At 33.4% G+C, this 14,688-nt stretch overlaps 6 protein-coding genes and 1 pseudogene across 7 annotated transcripts, besides 2 other annotated features; 3 read left to right on the top strand and 4 right to left on the bottom strand.

Annotated features, from left to right (window-relative positions):
- The first annotated feature begins 1,426 nt into the window (after positions 1–1,426).
- Positions 1,427–3,939: a mobile genetic element.
- On the top strand, positions 2,793–3,596 carry TVAGG3_0922420 (MULE transposase domain-containing protein; the record flags this gene model as incomplete). Its single annotated transcript, XM_001305361.2, has 1 exon — positions 2,793–3,596. One exon carries the CDS (start codon positions 2,793–2,795, stop codon positions 3,594–3,596), a length of 804 nt encoding a protein of 267 aa, XP_001305362.2.
- A 68-nt stretch (positions 3,940–4,007) lies between the features above and the next one.
- Positions 4,008–14,688: part of a mobile genetic element that runs on past the window's edge.
- TVAGG3_0922400 (kinase C-related family) lies at positions 4,846–5,076 on the bottom strand (the record flags this gene model as incomplete). The annotated part of the gene is made up of 1 exon (XM_001305362.2): positions 4,846–5,076. The coding sequence occupies one exon, from the start codon at positions 5,074–5,076 to the stop codon at positions 4,846–4,848; it is 231 nt and encodes a 76-aa protein (XP_001305363.2).
- TVAGG3_0922390 (uncharacterized protein) lies at positions 5,948–6,908 on the bottom strand (the record flags this gene model as incomplete). Its single annotated transcript, XM_051252302.1, has 1 exon — positions 5,948–6,908. A coding segment is annotated over one exon (961 nt), but the record flags the coding sequence as incomplete, so codon positions are not given.
- Positions 7,407–7,667, top strand: TVAGG3_0922380 (uncharacterized protein; the record flags this gene model as incomplete). The annotated part of the gene is made up of 1 exon (XM_051252301.1): positions 7,407–7,667. The coding sequence occupies one exon, from the start codon at positions 7,407–7,409 to the stop codon at positions 7,665–7,667; it is 261 nt and encodes an 86-aa protein (XP_051077875.1).
- TVAGG3_0922370 (HNH endonuclease family) lies at positions 8,758–9,162 on the top strand (the record flags this gene model as incomplete). Its single annotated transcript, XM_051252300.1, has 1 exon — positions 8,758–9,162. One exon carries the CDS (start codon positions 8,758–8,760, stop codon positions 9,160–9,162), a length of 405 nt encoding a protein of 134 aa, XP_051077874.1.
- Positions 9,666–10,539, bottom strand: TVAGG3_0922360 (organellar and viral DNA polymerase type B; the record flags this gene model as incomplete). The annotated part of the gene is made up of 1 exon (XM_051252299.1): positions 9,666–10,539. A coding segment is annotated over one exon (874 nt), but the record flags the coding sequence as incomplete, so codon positions are not given.
- Positions 11,281–13,032, bottom strand: TVAGG3_0922350 (annotated as a pseudogene). The gene has a single exon. A coding segment is annotated over exon 1 (1,752 nt).

Raw genomic sequence — 14,688 nt, 5'->3', positions numbered from 1 at the left:
ATATTTATATATGTATATTTATATATGTATATTTATATATGTATATATTTAAAAGACGGTGGTTCACCAACATGATTATGAAAATGATGTCCATTTACAAATCTGTATTGATTAGATTTCATTTCAAAGGTAAAGTTAGCACTACAACTTCCCCATCTACAGTAATGTCTAATAATTGTTACTCCATCTGAATTCAAATGCGAATCTTTCCGATAATTGCAGTTAGCACGCATCTCTGCTTGAACTCCATATTGAAGATAATGAATGAAATCAATATATTGTTTTGTATCAGCAAGGGGTGCAGGAACGGATTGATTCATTTAAAAAATGAAAAAAAGTGAGAATTGTAAATAATTAATGTTAATATTGAATAAATAATACATCAAACTAGTTTTAGAGTTGATAGTAAGAAGCGAAGAACACTACCAGTAAGATACAGCAGTAGTAGCTGCTTCATGCTGCATTGAGTATTGTTGAATAATTTGAAGTAGTGGTTTTTGAAATCAGCACCCCTATGAGAGCGCTGGCGACCGAAACACCACTAGTAAGATTGTGTATTAGAAACTGCTTCATGCTGTGTTGAGTAAGCTTCGATGTCTTTGTAGGATAGCTTTCTGAGAGCGAAACAAGATAGTGTTGAAAAAAAATTTGAAAATCTGAGAGACTGTGCAAGAGCCAACGACCAAAACACTACCAGTAAGATACAGCAGTAGTAGCTGCTTCATGCTGCATTGAGTATTGTTGAATAATTTGAAGTAGTGGTTTTTGAAATCAGCACCCCTATGAGAGCGCTGGCGACCGAAACACCACTAGTAAGATTGTGTATTAGAAACTGCTTCATGCTGTGTTGAGTAAGCTTCGATGTCTTTGTAGGATAGCTTTCTGAGAGCGAAACAAGATAGTGTTGAAAAAAAATTTGAAAATCTGAGAGACTGTGCAAGAGCCAACGACCAAAACACTACCAGTAAGATACAGCAGTAGTAGCTGCTTCATGCTGCATTGAGTATTGTTGAATAATTTGAAGTAGTGGTTTTTGAAATCAGCACCCCTATGAGAGCGCTGGCGACCGAAACACCACTAGTAAGATTGTGTATTAGAAACTGCTTCATGCTGTGTTGAGTAAGCTTCGATATCTTTATCAGACCACCTTTAAATTAACCACTCACATTCTCACTGTGGTCCATCTAAAATTTGTAAACTTTATGACATAAAATTATATTATATGCAGGATCCCACCTATTACTTAATCTTTTTGGAATAAATGTTTTATAATATTTATCGATTGATTGTAATTTTTTGTATAAAAAAGTTTTTTATTTATATTAAAAATATATTCGGTTAATGATATTATCTTATAATTTGTAAATAAATCTAGTAATAAAATAACTTTAATAGTTGGTGTCACTTTTTCGAAAATTCTGGTTTTTTCGATCTTCTTTAATCTCCCAGATTGCATCCATAAATTGATTAAATTCTTCTTTAGAGAATGGTTGGGAAAGAATTTTCACAATAAATGGAAGAATATTATCCATATTTTAAAAAAGTGACAGAATTGCTAAATTTAGATTTTCTCATATATCAGTTTAATTTCTAAAATAATATCGTAAATGCCTAAAATTTTATTCCACTCCTTCAAAATATATGAATTGTTTCCTTAAATTATGAGATTTGCATCCTTCTTAGATAAATTTCAATTTTGACATTGTGAATAATCACCAAAATTTTTAAAAAATTTCAAAAATGAGCTTAATATCATTAATTTTTCAAGACAAATTCGGTTTTCTCTAATTTTTTTGGAGTTTTTCGAAAACAATTTTCATTTTTCTCGTCAAATAAAGGAAATAGAACAAAATTAAATAATGAAACAAAGATCATATATTATGTTCTTTTATTATCAACTAAGGAATTGAAGTATAACATCCAATTATAATTAAATTTCAGAAAAAGTAAAGAAATCTGAAAACAATAGTAATGAAAAAACTCCTCTTAATAGTGCAGATCACTATTATATAACTTATAAAATTTTGACAATCATATGCCTCCTCGTACTTTTCATTTTTCTCAGCCTCAGATCGATGAATTGAATGGAGCAGCTATCATATATCAAAAAAATGCTACGAATAAACATGAATTTCTGAATCAATTTTTAAATTTACACTTTCCAAATTATTCAAAAAATTTAAGAAAGCACGTATGGAATTATTTAAAGCGTGCTTGCACAATTCAACTCAGAGATTGCGATAAAAACGTTTACACACAATATTATATTAGTCCTCCCTATAATTTCACAAAATTGATTCATCCGGCACCGAACATTCATATTCAATCGTTTACAAATGCGAAGGAAGCTGCAATTACAAAATAAAAGTGACACTGTACCCAAATCAAATTCCAAAAATCGAACCTCTCAGTGTGAGCATTCATGCACACCAAAAGGTACAGTTTTTAGAGATATTGAAGAAGAAACAAAAATTAGGGATCTAATGCAAATTACACGTGAACACCATTCAATACAACCGTTAACTTCAGAAGCGCAAATATTATCATATTTACTTTCTGAGGCAACAAAACTTGAAAGGCCTCCAAAAATACCAGAAAATTTACCACGCACATTATACAAAGAGTTTTATCCACATAATTTGGTTATTCCAGATTTTGTGGAACAAATTCTTTCAATTACCAAACAAAATTCCGAAAATTTTCTAAAATACATCGCGTTTTACCCAGAACCAATAATAATTTTCGGTTATGATCGTTCTGTCTCAATTTGTCACTCAGCAACAAAATTATTCTTGGACGGTACCTTTAAAATCGTCCCAAGACAGTTCGATGACAAGGGTCAACTCCTTACATTAATGGTGCTTGACCAAACAACGAATGAATACATTCCTGTTGTCCACATTCTTATGAAATCTCGGACAGCAGAAGCGTATACAACCGCATTTTCCGCATTAATTTCAATAATTGGGTTCAACAATTTCAAAACTGTTTACGTAGATTTTGAAATCGCACTTTACAAATCCATTAAATTATTTTGTCCAAACGCAAAGGTTACTGGCTGCTTATTTCATTATCGCCAAGCATTAATTCGCAAAATAAAAGAATTATACCCGAAACAAGAGATACCAAAAGAGATTTTTACACTTTACCAAATTTATTCCTCATTACCTTTCGTCGAAAAAGACTCATTTTATCAAATACTTAAATTAATCGATGAGTCATCCTCAGAAATTGCAAAGCCGTTCGTAAATTACTATAAAAAAGTATGGAAGAAAGATTATGAGTTCATTAACCAATTAGATTCAGAGGATGATATCTACACAAATAATGCTCTTGAATCCTTCCATTCTTTGCTTTCGAAAGAATTAGAAAATGCCCATCCTAGCCTCGAAATAATGATTGCAATCTTAATGAAAGTCGATAAACACTTGTTGGATAAACAATTACTCAGTACAAAACCAGCAAAACATCCTGTCAATTATACAAAGTCCACAGCAAATATTAAAAAAGCAATTACAAATTATTTATCCGAAACAAATCGAAATTCCAAGAAAATCAAATCAAACTTAAAGAATTTCAACAGTCAAATCAAGTAAACGAGAATTCAATCGACTTTACACCAGAAACAGGTGAGTTTTCTCAAAATGATGAGAAGATTCTCAATGAAATCCCAAATGACCAGAATAAAGTGGTTAATCAAGTGATCAAATCAATGGCAAATCCATCAAATTACAAATTCGATAAAACATTACTCACCGAGAATTTATTCTCAATCGAACAAAAGGGAATCACGAAAATTAACCGAACCAAATTTCCAAAACAAAGAAGTAATCGTTGTCTTACAAGAAAAAAGAACATACAAAAGCCTAATGGTGATCTTGGTGAAAAATTTTCGAAAATTACTCGCAAAACAAGCAAAATTGAGAAGGCTCATTCAAAGTTAGTATACAAGTCTTGGGTACGGCGGCACTGCGTTCCACCTTACCCAATACTTGTGAATTTGACACTTTACAAAACCGCCAACCACTTCACTAACGAACTCACTAATGTAAAAAATAAACGTTCTCACTATCGTTCTCACTAACGACTTCACTAATGTTCTCATAAATTTTCCTCAATATCTTCATCATCAGTGTTAACCCTATTGTAGTCATACTTGAAGCCATAAACTTTCTCTAACTTCTTAACGTACAATTTACATAACTTACCTTCGTCATCGTATGGTTTAATGATATAACTATTTCTATCTTTATACACAGTCAATGAAAAGTCAACTGGTCTCGGATGTATTTGAAAGAACATGTTATGCTCAGGAAGGAAGAATAAATGTTTAAATGTATGTTTGTTATACTGTGGAATTCGAATGAGTTGCTTTTGTTCTGTCATTTATATAAAAATAAAATAAAAAATAAACTTAAAAATAAACTTAAAAATTAATGATATCACCACCCTCACACGTATGAAAACATAGCGCAAAAATAAATTTAGGTGAAGTGGTGAGATCTCACCTCTTTTTTCACCTGTTTTTCACCTGTTTTTTACCCTGTTGAATTCATTGCTTTATAACTCTCTTCCTTTATCCAACTCTTCTAACTTCTTCCTAAGTTTAGCAATGTTGTCCTCATGAAGTTTAATCTTTCTCAAAATTCCTTCTCTATCTAATGGTTGTTTTATCTTTCTAAACTGAACTCTACCATCCTTCATAGTATGAATGTAAAAACCTTCTGGAATAGTTCCTGATTTAATGTATTCTACCAAAAACTTTTGTTTCATTGCTTCAGTGACTTTAGTCGTCATTTTACTCTAAATAAAATGTTCAAATAAAATAAAAATAACGTTATTTTTTCAGTAAGGAAACGCAGGAGTTTTACGATTTATTTGAGGAGTAGGTTCTGGTTTAAATGTTGGAGTCGGTTTAGGAGTTGACTTTTGAACAGGAGTTTGTACTTCCATAGGTTCAGGAGTCATTGAAGGTTTTGCTTGTGAAGGCGTTGGTTTTGGCGAAGGTGTTGGAGTTTGTTTAACTTCAGCTACTTCAGTATTATTTACAACATTTGCTTTATTTCTTTTCAACATCATAACTGCTCCTGCTGTAGCTAGCAAACCTAGTGGGAGACCATATTTATATAAGGACTTGACCAAATGCTATTTTTGACAGGAGCTGGTGGAACACCTAACCTTGGTGAGACTGCTCTTTGCCATTGTGCAGCTCGTAAGAAATATTCAATAGGTGCTCCATAATCGTTTGGTAAAGTTTGTTTCATAGATGGTGAAGGTTCACGAGAGCTTGATGAAGAACTCATTTATAAGCTTTAAAAATAAACGTTCATCCTTTATTCCTCACTGTCGTCCGTAGCTAAGTTATAGTCATCTAATCTTATTATTGGGATGCCATTAGCACGCACCTGAATGGCAAAGCAACAATCCCTCATAAATCCAATAAGTGGCTTTGGTACATTTTCAGTTGCTAGTTCAATAGGTCCTTTAACAGACAATTTGTATGTTATTGGAGCAGTAGATGTTTGACCTTGCTGGAAGCAAAAGTCCACTTCTGTTGGAAAACCACATAAGAAATGTGTGTTGTCATAGCTATCCCATTTATGTTCCACACTACCATCATCCACCAATGACCTCATAACATCTTCATTAAATCCTATCATATCATTGTTTGTATTGCAAGCGTTCGCAACCATTTCATAAAATACAGGTCCATATGATTTTTCAGGTTCTGCAGGCATATTTCCATAAGCTCCCATGGAAAGCTGAAGATATTTAAACTTAGGGTTCTCAAAATTAACATAATAGTTGTCTTTCTTTCTAAATAGTGCCCAAATACTTTTAACATTAATAGGCGTATAAGCTGCTGTAAATGTTGCACTTGAACTATCTGTATTCTTTGAGAATGAACCGTCCATAGGAATCCAATCCATAACTTTAACAGGAAAACATAAAGCCTCGTTTGTATAATGTTCTACAAGTTCTGTATAAATGTTAGGGTCTAAAGAGAATGACTTTGGATGAATGAAACATTCATTAAAATCCATCTTTGTTCGAAATAGTTGCTGGGTTACAGTTGTAATAGTAACTGTTCCACTAGCTTCTACTGCCTTCGTTATCATAGTGAATGGTTCATTCCATGGAACAAATTTATTTGTCGGTGGATTTGAATCTGAAGCAAATGCAACTTTAAGAGTTGGATTGAAAGCAATGATATCATTTACAGATATAGATGTGCATTGTAAGGCGTCGCTACTGAACTTTACTTTAAGCTGAATGTTTCCTGCAAAAGCTGGAATAAATCGAATAGCTTCTAATGGAAGGAATCTTCTAACAGGAATTCTTAAACGAAGCTTAAAATCAAATGATTTTCCTGCTGTAATTGGACCACTAACAATTTGTCCTGTTCTGCATGTTCCCGAATGACTCCATACATCTTCATGTCGAGTCTTTGAGAAAACATCTACTTTCTTTATTTGTTCGGTAGTTTGTGAGTTTGAAGTTATATATGCTTCTTCTCTTGCGTTGTCTTGAGAATATACGATACGACCATTTGCAAGGATTTGATATCCAGCAACTGCATAGAAAGCGTCATCGAAACCAATCCAAAATCCTGGTGGGTTTGTTTTATTGGAACCTGAACCAATTTCTTTATCTACAATAAATTGACCTTCCATTTTATACGTAATGAATGTATTGTAAAGGTCCAACATATTTTCACCAGGAGGTGAGAGATTGAATGTTACCCATGTGTTATCTTTAGCAGTTCCAGGTTGTGATGGAATCTTTGCGTCAGAATATTTTCTATTAGTGTCACCAATTTGAACTGCATTGTCTATGATATCGAAATATGAGCGAATCTGATGAATATGCTCTGCTGGAGTAAATTCGTTTAACTGTTCGTTCTGCATGTATTTACTTCAGATAAAAATATCTATTTACTTCATTATTCTCACTCTTCTTCTTGGCATTCGTGGTGGAAGTTGTTTCTTGACATTTTCAATGAACTGTACATTCTCTTTTGTCTCAACTTCTTTCACTGGTGGGTCAGGGTTCTTTGACTCGGTTTGTTTTTCAATGAAATTCACGAACTTTGCAATAAGCTCTTGGTTCGTTATTGAAAGTACATCTGGCTTCTTTTCTTCTGGTTCTATTTTTCTCAGTTTGAACAGAAGGTTTTATATGGGCTTCGCCCTCGTGCCATGCACCTTAATGTTGTCGCTTTCTGCATTCGCTAATGGAACCTTTCTTTTTCTTACGTATATTTTACCATCTTTACTCTGACTTACGTAATAGAAAGGATGTTGTATTCCTCTTGCGTCATTTAATATAATAGACTCTCGCTCTGATTTTGACAAGCTCATTTTACATCGGTTAAAGTTTTAATTTTGTTTTTTATCTGCAGTCAAATGACTCAGACAAGCCCTACGGACAAGACCCAAGGGGTCATAGATGTTGAAGCATTGAAGAAAGAAATTCGTGAGCAAATTTTATCCGAACTGAAGGAACAAAAACAAGAACAAAAGCCAGAGAGACCAAAGAGAAAACTTAGTGAAAAACAACTTGCTGCATTAGCTGCTGGAAGACAAAAGAACCCACGTTTGCTGGCGAAGAAAGCTAGAGAAGAAGCTGAAGCAAAAGCTAAAGAAGCTGAAGCAAAGAAAGAGTAAATGGTTTATTTTTATCCGAATTAAATGTATAGACAAATACCTTTATCTGTTGCGTTCAGTAGTGAAAACCCTGACGTCAAAATAAAGGGGAACAGAGTAACGTTTAAGTTTCCAACAGACTGGATTGTGAACATAAATGAAGAGAAGTACATTGGCATAACATCTATGTATATAACACGTGCTTTCAGAAAGGTTGACTTTATACTTCAAGTCGAGATAGAAAATGACGAACAGTCTTTAAGCGCCCAAAACATTCACATATACAAATACTTTAAAGACGATACAACATTGTTGCAATGTATGATTTCATTTAATGAGATGTTCGAGAAAAAGTTCAACATTGAAGTACAAACTTTACAGCCTTTACGTGAGTTTCTTGCACAACTGAAAGAAGAAGGTAGTCAGCCACAACTTATAGACTTTCATTATGAATTTAATGAAAATGAAGATGGAACTCATGACTGTCAGTTTGTTATATATTCACCATTCAATGAAGTAGCTAAAAGAAAGAAAATCCATTACGTATAAGATTTCAAATCTCTGAACCAATGATGATTTCAAGAATGTTTTCAATTATGATGCAATGCTTCCGAGGAAAAATGAATTTTCAAAGATTGTAACACCTGGCATTTGGGATAGAAAGCAAGCTATATTATATTCAAACTTAAGTAAGGGAGTTGAAAATGAGTTCATTGGTCATACAAGAACTTCACCACTTCCTAACCCTAAATACTATAAATTAACTGGCTTCAATCGTGAGTTTTGGATAGACATGTTCTCCACTCATGACCATAACTGCCCAGTGTTCTTACCTCCAGACCATAAGGACTGTCTCTACATTGAAGCACAACTCTTAAACTCTACCATCGCTATTGTAAAATCTACGCTAGTTTTATTTTTTTCTGAAAATTTTATTTGAGTGAAAGGCATGGAAGGTGAAGGACATTGGCAAACACTCGAACATGACAATGACTATGAAATCTTTTCAGAGTACCCTTATCCAATTAGACGTATAAGCAATAAAAGAGTTGTTAGTGAGTTTGACCAAGGAGATGGTTATATTTGTGTAAATTTAAACAAACACAAGCTGATGAAACATAGAATAGTTGCAGAAACTTTCATTCCGAACCCTGAAGGACTTCGTGAAGTAGACCATATAAACAGAGACAGAGGAGACTTTCATATCTCGAACTTAAGATGGACGACAAGAAGAGAAAACATGAGAAATATTTCTGGTTCAAATGGCTATTGGTTTGACATTGTTGACTCTCTTCCTGAAGACGCTGTTGAAATTATACAATACTCATATCACACGTTAGAGAACTACTACTATGTCCCAAGTGAAGATGCCTTTTACTATTTCATGGGAACTCAATACAGACGAATGAATGTCTTAAGACAGTATAACAAAGATTATATAAACATTACAGATGTAGAAGGAAGAAGAACAAAGCTGTCTATTGCAAAGTTTAAGAGAGACAATGGTTATACATAAATGACAAAAATATATGACCTCATTATTTATTATTTTTATCACGAATGACCTCATTGCTGACAAAAATAAATGACCTCAGAACTTCAACTTACGAATAAAGCTTGTTTTAGTCGTTATTGAGAAGTTAAACTTTTCAAAAGCAAGGTTGACAGACTTACATAAGTCAAATCCAATCTCTTGACCATCATAAGTGCTTTGTAAAGTTTCATTAAACTGAACTCAGAGTCTTTGTCATATGTTCCAACAGGTATGTGAATGTTCTTATCTTCATTGTAATAGCATTGTATAGCTTCAGGAAACATTTCATTTGCTGTTAAAGCAAGGACGTCTTGTTTGACACCTTTGCAACGTGCATGGAATGCAACTTCATTTAAATCGTTAGTGAGTAAGTCTATGTAGTCTTCTTTCCACAAAATATTGACTTGTATGCTAAACTTTGTTTTCCAGGTGTTATTTCTGCGAAGTCAGAATGAACTGACCAAGTTTTTCCATAAGTTCGCGACCGTATCTCTTCTTAAACTCTGCTGCAAGCTTTGGTATGTCTTCATTGAAAATATGCATGCTATCACAGTCCTGGTAAAATATTTGAAGTCCCATATCTTCAGCAGTACAGAATACTTCACACATTATTCTCTTCGACATAGATAGAATATTAACACCAAGTGGACAGAAGTTAAAGTGTCTGCAAATGCTTTTCGTTAGCTTGAAAATAGTTTTATCTGAACCATCCAAACCTTCGAACTTCACTATATGGTTGTAGTTTCTGATGGCATATCTTATAGCATCTTTGTCATTTACTATGGTTATTTTTGACTCAATAGGAGATAGAATAGTTTTGCCATAAATACTGTTCAGAATGAGCTTTATATTTTCTTGCAAAGGATTTCCTTCTTTCTTATACTTTAACCTTAACTCAAACAACTTCTTTACTTCATCTCTTATTCTAATATCTCTGTTTCCATCGTAATAGTATCCTTGCAACACTTCACATTTGACACCTTGATATTTTATGAGGTCTTGTAATGTTATATGGTCAACATACATTAAACAGCAAGTGTTTGAACTTCTGGGAACGTTAAGTTCTGGATTTAGTTCAGGGTCACAAACTATTAAAGGAAAGTGTCTATGTATTCCAATCTCTGTTATCTTAATGAGAACAAAGAAGCCAGACATAAACTTTTCACCAATGGGTTCCTTTTGGTCGTCATCGAATAAATGTCTCATGAGATACTCTGTGCTTAACATCTCATCCTTCAATACTTTTGGAATTCCTTCTAAAGTATAAAGTCTTGCTATAGCGGATGGATATAATGAAACAGCGTCGAAGTCAGCAATGAGTTTCTTTTCGCTCTTTTGTTTCATGTTATCTGACAACATACATCTTCCACCTTGAATGCATCTCGAAATAAATTCTCTTGGTTTATTTGAGAGGTCATATAAATTTCCATTCGGGAAGTATACTCTGTTCTCAAATAATTTGTTAGCAATTGAACAAATACTAACGTAGTCATAAACGTTTAAATCAAATTCTTTCAATATGTCATTGCGGAACTTAACAAAACCTTCTCTTAAAATTCTTACATCTTGTTTGCAATAAAATGTGCTATATTTTTCTAATCGAAGTGGTTTTCATCTATTCTGCAACTTTGATGGAATCTATGTTTTTCATAAATGTATCTGCATCCTGGATAAACTTACACGCTTCAGAAATGACACCAGTTCTGTTGTCATTTGCTAAACAAAACACTGCTGTAGTAGTTGTATGGAAAACTTCTTTCGGTCCTGTTTGTAAGTTAAACATAGCAGGAAATAGTTTAAGCTTCTTATTTATAACACTGTAAGAGTCTTTTATAATAATTGCCCTTCCTTTATATAAGCCAGTTATTTGCATTGTTCGTGAACCTTTAATGATGGGAGTTCCTTTCACTTCTGTCATGTGTCTTAAGATGAAGTTTATATCATAACTGAGGTTATGGAAATATATTAAACTCTTGTCAGGAAGTCGTTCCAAAAATTCTGTTGCACAGTTCTGACCCCAAATGCTTTCACTCACTGAACCATCTTCACTGTCATAACAGATGTTAAAAGCTTTATGAAAGCCATCGTGCTACACTCAAAGTCAGCAAAGAAAACGTGCTCAGGAATGAACTTGCACTTATTTTTATTTACTTCTTTTGACTCGGCTTTCTTCTTCAGTTGTACACAATACTTTGGAGCATATGTCAAATCTTTAAATGGTGCAAGGTTCTGTTTATATAAGTCAGTCGTATATGTGAAAAGTTCTCCATAAGAAATAGGTTCGAAATATTTGCACTCCCACAATGTTTTCATAACATCCCATAACGGTGTTGTTCTATCATAACGAACTACATATTTATCTTCTCTCTTTGTATAAATCTTCATCTGTTTCTCAATGTTCATTCCACCACACTCCTTCAAGATTTCTATATAGTTGCGAATGAAATATGTTGTCATTGGTAATCTTTCATTTAGCATGTAGTGGTCTTCAACAAGAAGTAAGTCAATAGTTCGAACAGTTTACATTCTTTTGGTATGTATCTCTTTATTTCATTATGTCTTGAGTCATTGAATAACCAATGGTAACATTAAATGCTATACCTGTTGCGTCAGAAATTTCTTGTACTTTACTTTGAGGAAAGTCTCTAACACGAATGACTTCTCTCATGTGGTCAATAGTTTCTTCATTTACTCCAGCCTGAATGCAAGCATAAACGAAACAATTGTCTTCTGTCATAAGTGTTGCAGTTCTTTTGTTCAGTTCATTGAAGATTTGGTAGCGTTCAAGATTTATAGGTAATGTGCAAAGATACTTCCAGAACTGACCGCTTCTCTTCTTATAAAACTTCTTTTCACCATTTCTTTCCAAAAGCTTTCTATAATGCTGTTTCCTGTTTGCTTAAGCTTCAAAATGGCTTTCTGGTCTTTTGTCAGTGTGCTTTCATCTCTATATGGTCTCTTTTTTGGTTTGCCTTTCTTTACATCTGACATCGTTAAGCCTTCATATTCTGTTAAATCATACATCTTTATTTCAGTAAGATTCTTTATGTTTGTCAAGAAGAAGTCATAGTGCATTTCAACAATACCTGCAGCATTTGCTTCTATCTCTGATATAAAGTTCTCCTTCAAGAGCTGATGTAGTAATGTTCCAATATTATTGAGGTTTAACGTAGAACATTCATACTTTCCACCAAGTTTATAACATACCATCCATCTTGTTGGAGTTTATTTTAATCTTCTCTAAGAGTCTCATGAAAACCTTACCGAAATGTTTGTGTAAGTAGTCTCTGTTTGGTTCATCTAAAGCTTCGATGTTAAAGTCAATGAGTCTATTGCCTGACTTCACATTTCTCTTCCTATTCTCTTCATCTTTCTTTAACCATCTCTCACCTTCTTTTGGTTTGTCGTCAATGGAACGAATGACATCGTTAGCTTTGCGAACTTGTTCTATAGCACTTTTAAACATCTCTCTTCTCTGTTGTTTCAGTGTGTCGTCTCTTTCGTGTTTCACCAACGTTTGCATTTGTTATGTCAAACATCTCTTGACGAACATCATGCGAAAGAGCTTTACGAGTATGACCAACGTTGCATTTGTTATGTCAAACATTTCTCTTCTTACTTCATGAGGTACTGAACGTCTATGATATAAGTCAATAGCAACGTCATTTAAAGGAAATGCTCTTGCATTTATGAACTCATGAATTCTATCATAAGTTATTCACCATTGTAGTCATTGAGGATGTCAGCGAGTGCTTTTTTGTTTGTCGCGTAATGTTTTGCAACATCTATGTTAGCTTCTGTAAGAAGTTGTTTTATTTCCGAGTGTTCTAACTTAGACAACTTCCGATACATCTTTAGTAGGAAATAAAAAAATTTCTTAGAAAAAAATTAGCTTAGATTTTTTAAGGCTAGTTTTAAAATATTTCGAACTTTTTATTATAATGAAACACATGCAAGATTGCAAGTTCTTTTCATACAATGCTCTCGCTAATGCCATCAAGAATGAGTTCAATAATGCTTCAAATGTTAATGTTATCTTTAACAAGAAGTTTGTGAAAGAATCTAAGTTCGGTCAGTATGTCAGACCATTAGCTATCGTCATTGACCGCAAACGTTATACTTCACAAGAGTTAGCAGTAGTTTTGAAACAAAAGAGTTTCTTCGTGAATGTCAAAGATACTCATTATACTGTCATAAAGAACTCTAACATTGACTTCTTCAGTATTGCTATGAATCTTTCCGAACAGAAAGAATATAAGAAAGGTGAAACAAATGTGAAATATTATCCTTCATCTCTGAAGACAATAACGAACAAAGATGTTATACAGAAATTCTTACCAAAGGTTGAAGAAGCTTCTATTGACATTGACGAAGGAAGTGAAATGGTTGAAGAAATTGACCCTGACGTCATTTAAGCAAAAATATATTTTTTTTCTTCATATCGACATTTTACAACACTTAAATGGTAAAACAAAATAAACTTGACGAAGTGAAGATTTGCACTTCGTCGATTATGATCGACATGGAGCGTTTTGTTTTTATCATGGTTTTCTCCACTATGGTTCTAACGTGGCACCCGACGAGATTTTTTTCATTCTTCCTCTTTGAAGTTATCGAAATATTCTGTTATTTTTTCTTTCAGTAATGTTAAGTCTTCTTTGAATGTAAGTATTGTACAACCTTTGATGTCATAGTGTGTTTGAGGAAGTGTGTCTTGAACTATCTGTTTAACATCTTCATTCGGTGTCATTGAAATCGGTAAGTTTTCACGATAGAACCAATTTCTGTCAGATTTGTAAATCTTAGCTAAGTCGTAAAAGCTTTTGTTGTTTCTTCTGACTAAATGCAACATAACCATGTCACTGTCTTCTTCTTTCTCCAACTCTTCAGTATATATCATATACTTATAACTCTTTTCCTTTCCTTTTGGTACTGAACGTGGTATTCTTTTCTGTATGCTTTTGTCTTTGGATTCAATGACTTCATCTTTTGCATGAAGTTTCTTTTCCATATCTTCACGTTCTGCTTTATATAGTTCATCTAACATCATGAAAATATAACAAGCATAACGAGGTGAAGCCCACATTGCTACAGCATTTACTAAAAGTCTATGAACATAATAACCTTTCAAACAAGGAGCCAAATTCTTGCGATTTTCGAATGGAATCTCTTCCCTCGGTTTTCCGAGGGAAGCAATCATATGAGGAAATTCTTCTAAAAGTTCTTTTGTCTGTTGGTTTTCAAACCAATGATATGCTTGCTTTGTAGAACGAAGAGCATTCATTATACTTTGCATTTGGTACATGTCATCTTTGACTGAACGAATGAGACGTAACTGTTTGTTATACTGTATGTATTCGTATTCTTCATTAATGGCTTCATGAACGATAGCAGTTGTTGTGTTCTCTGATGTTGACATATCTGTCTTTATATTCCGGATAAAAAAATATTTTATAAAAAACTAACGTTATTTTCTGACTTTCACAAAAGACCAAAAATAAACGCTTT

Source organism: Trichomonas vaginalis, chromosome I, assembly GCF_026262505.1.
Source record: "Trichomonas vaginalis G3 chromosome I, whole genome shotgun sequence".
NCBI lineage: Eukaryota > Parabasalia > Trichomonadida > Trichomonadidae > Trichomonas > Trichomonas vaginalis.
This window is presented reverse-complemented; position numbering and strand designations above follow the sequence as displayed.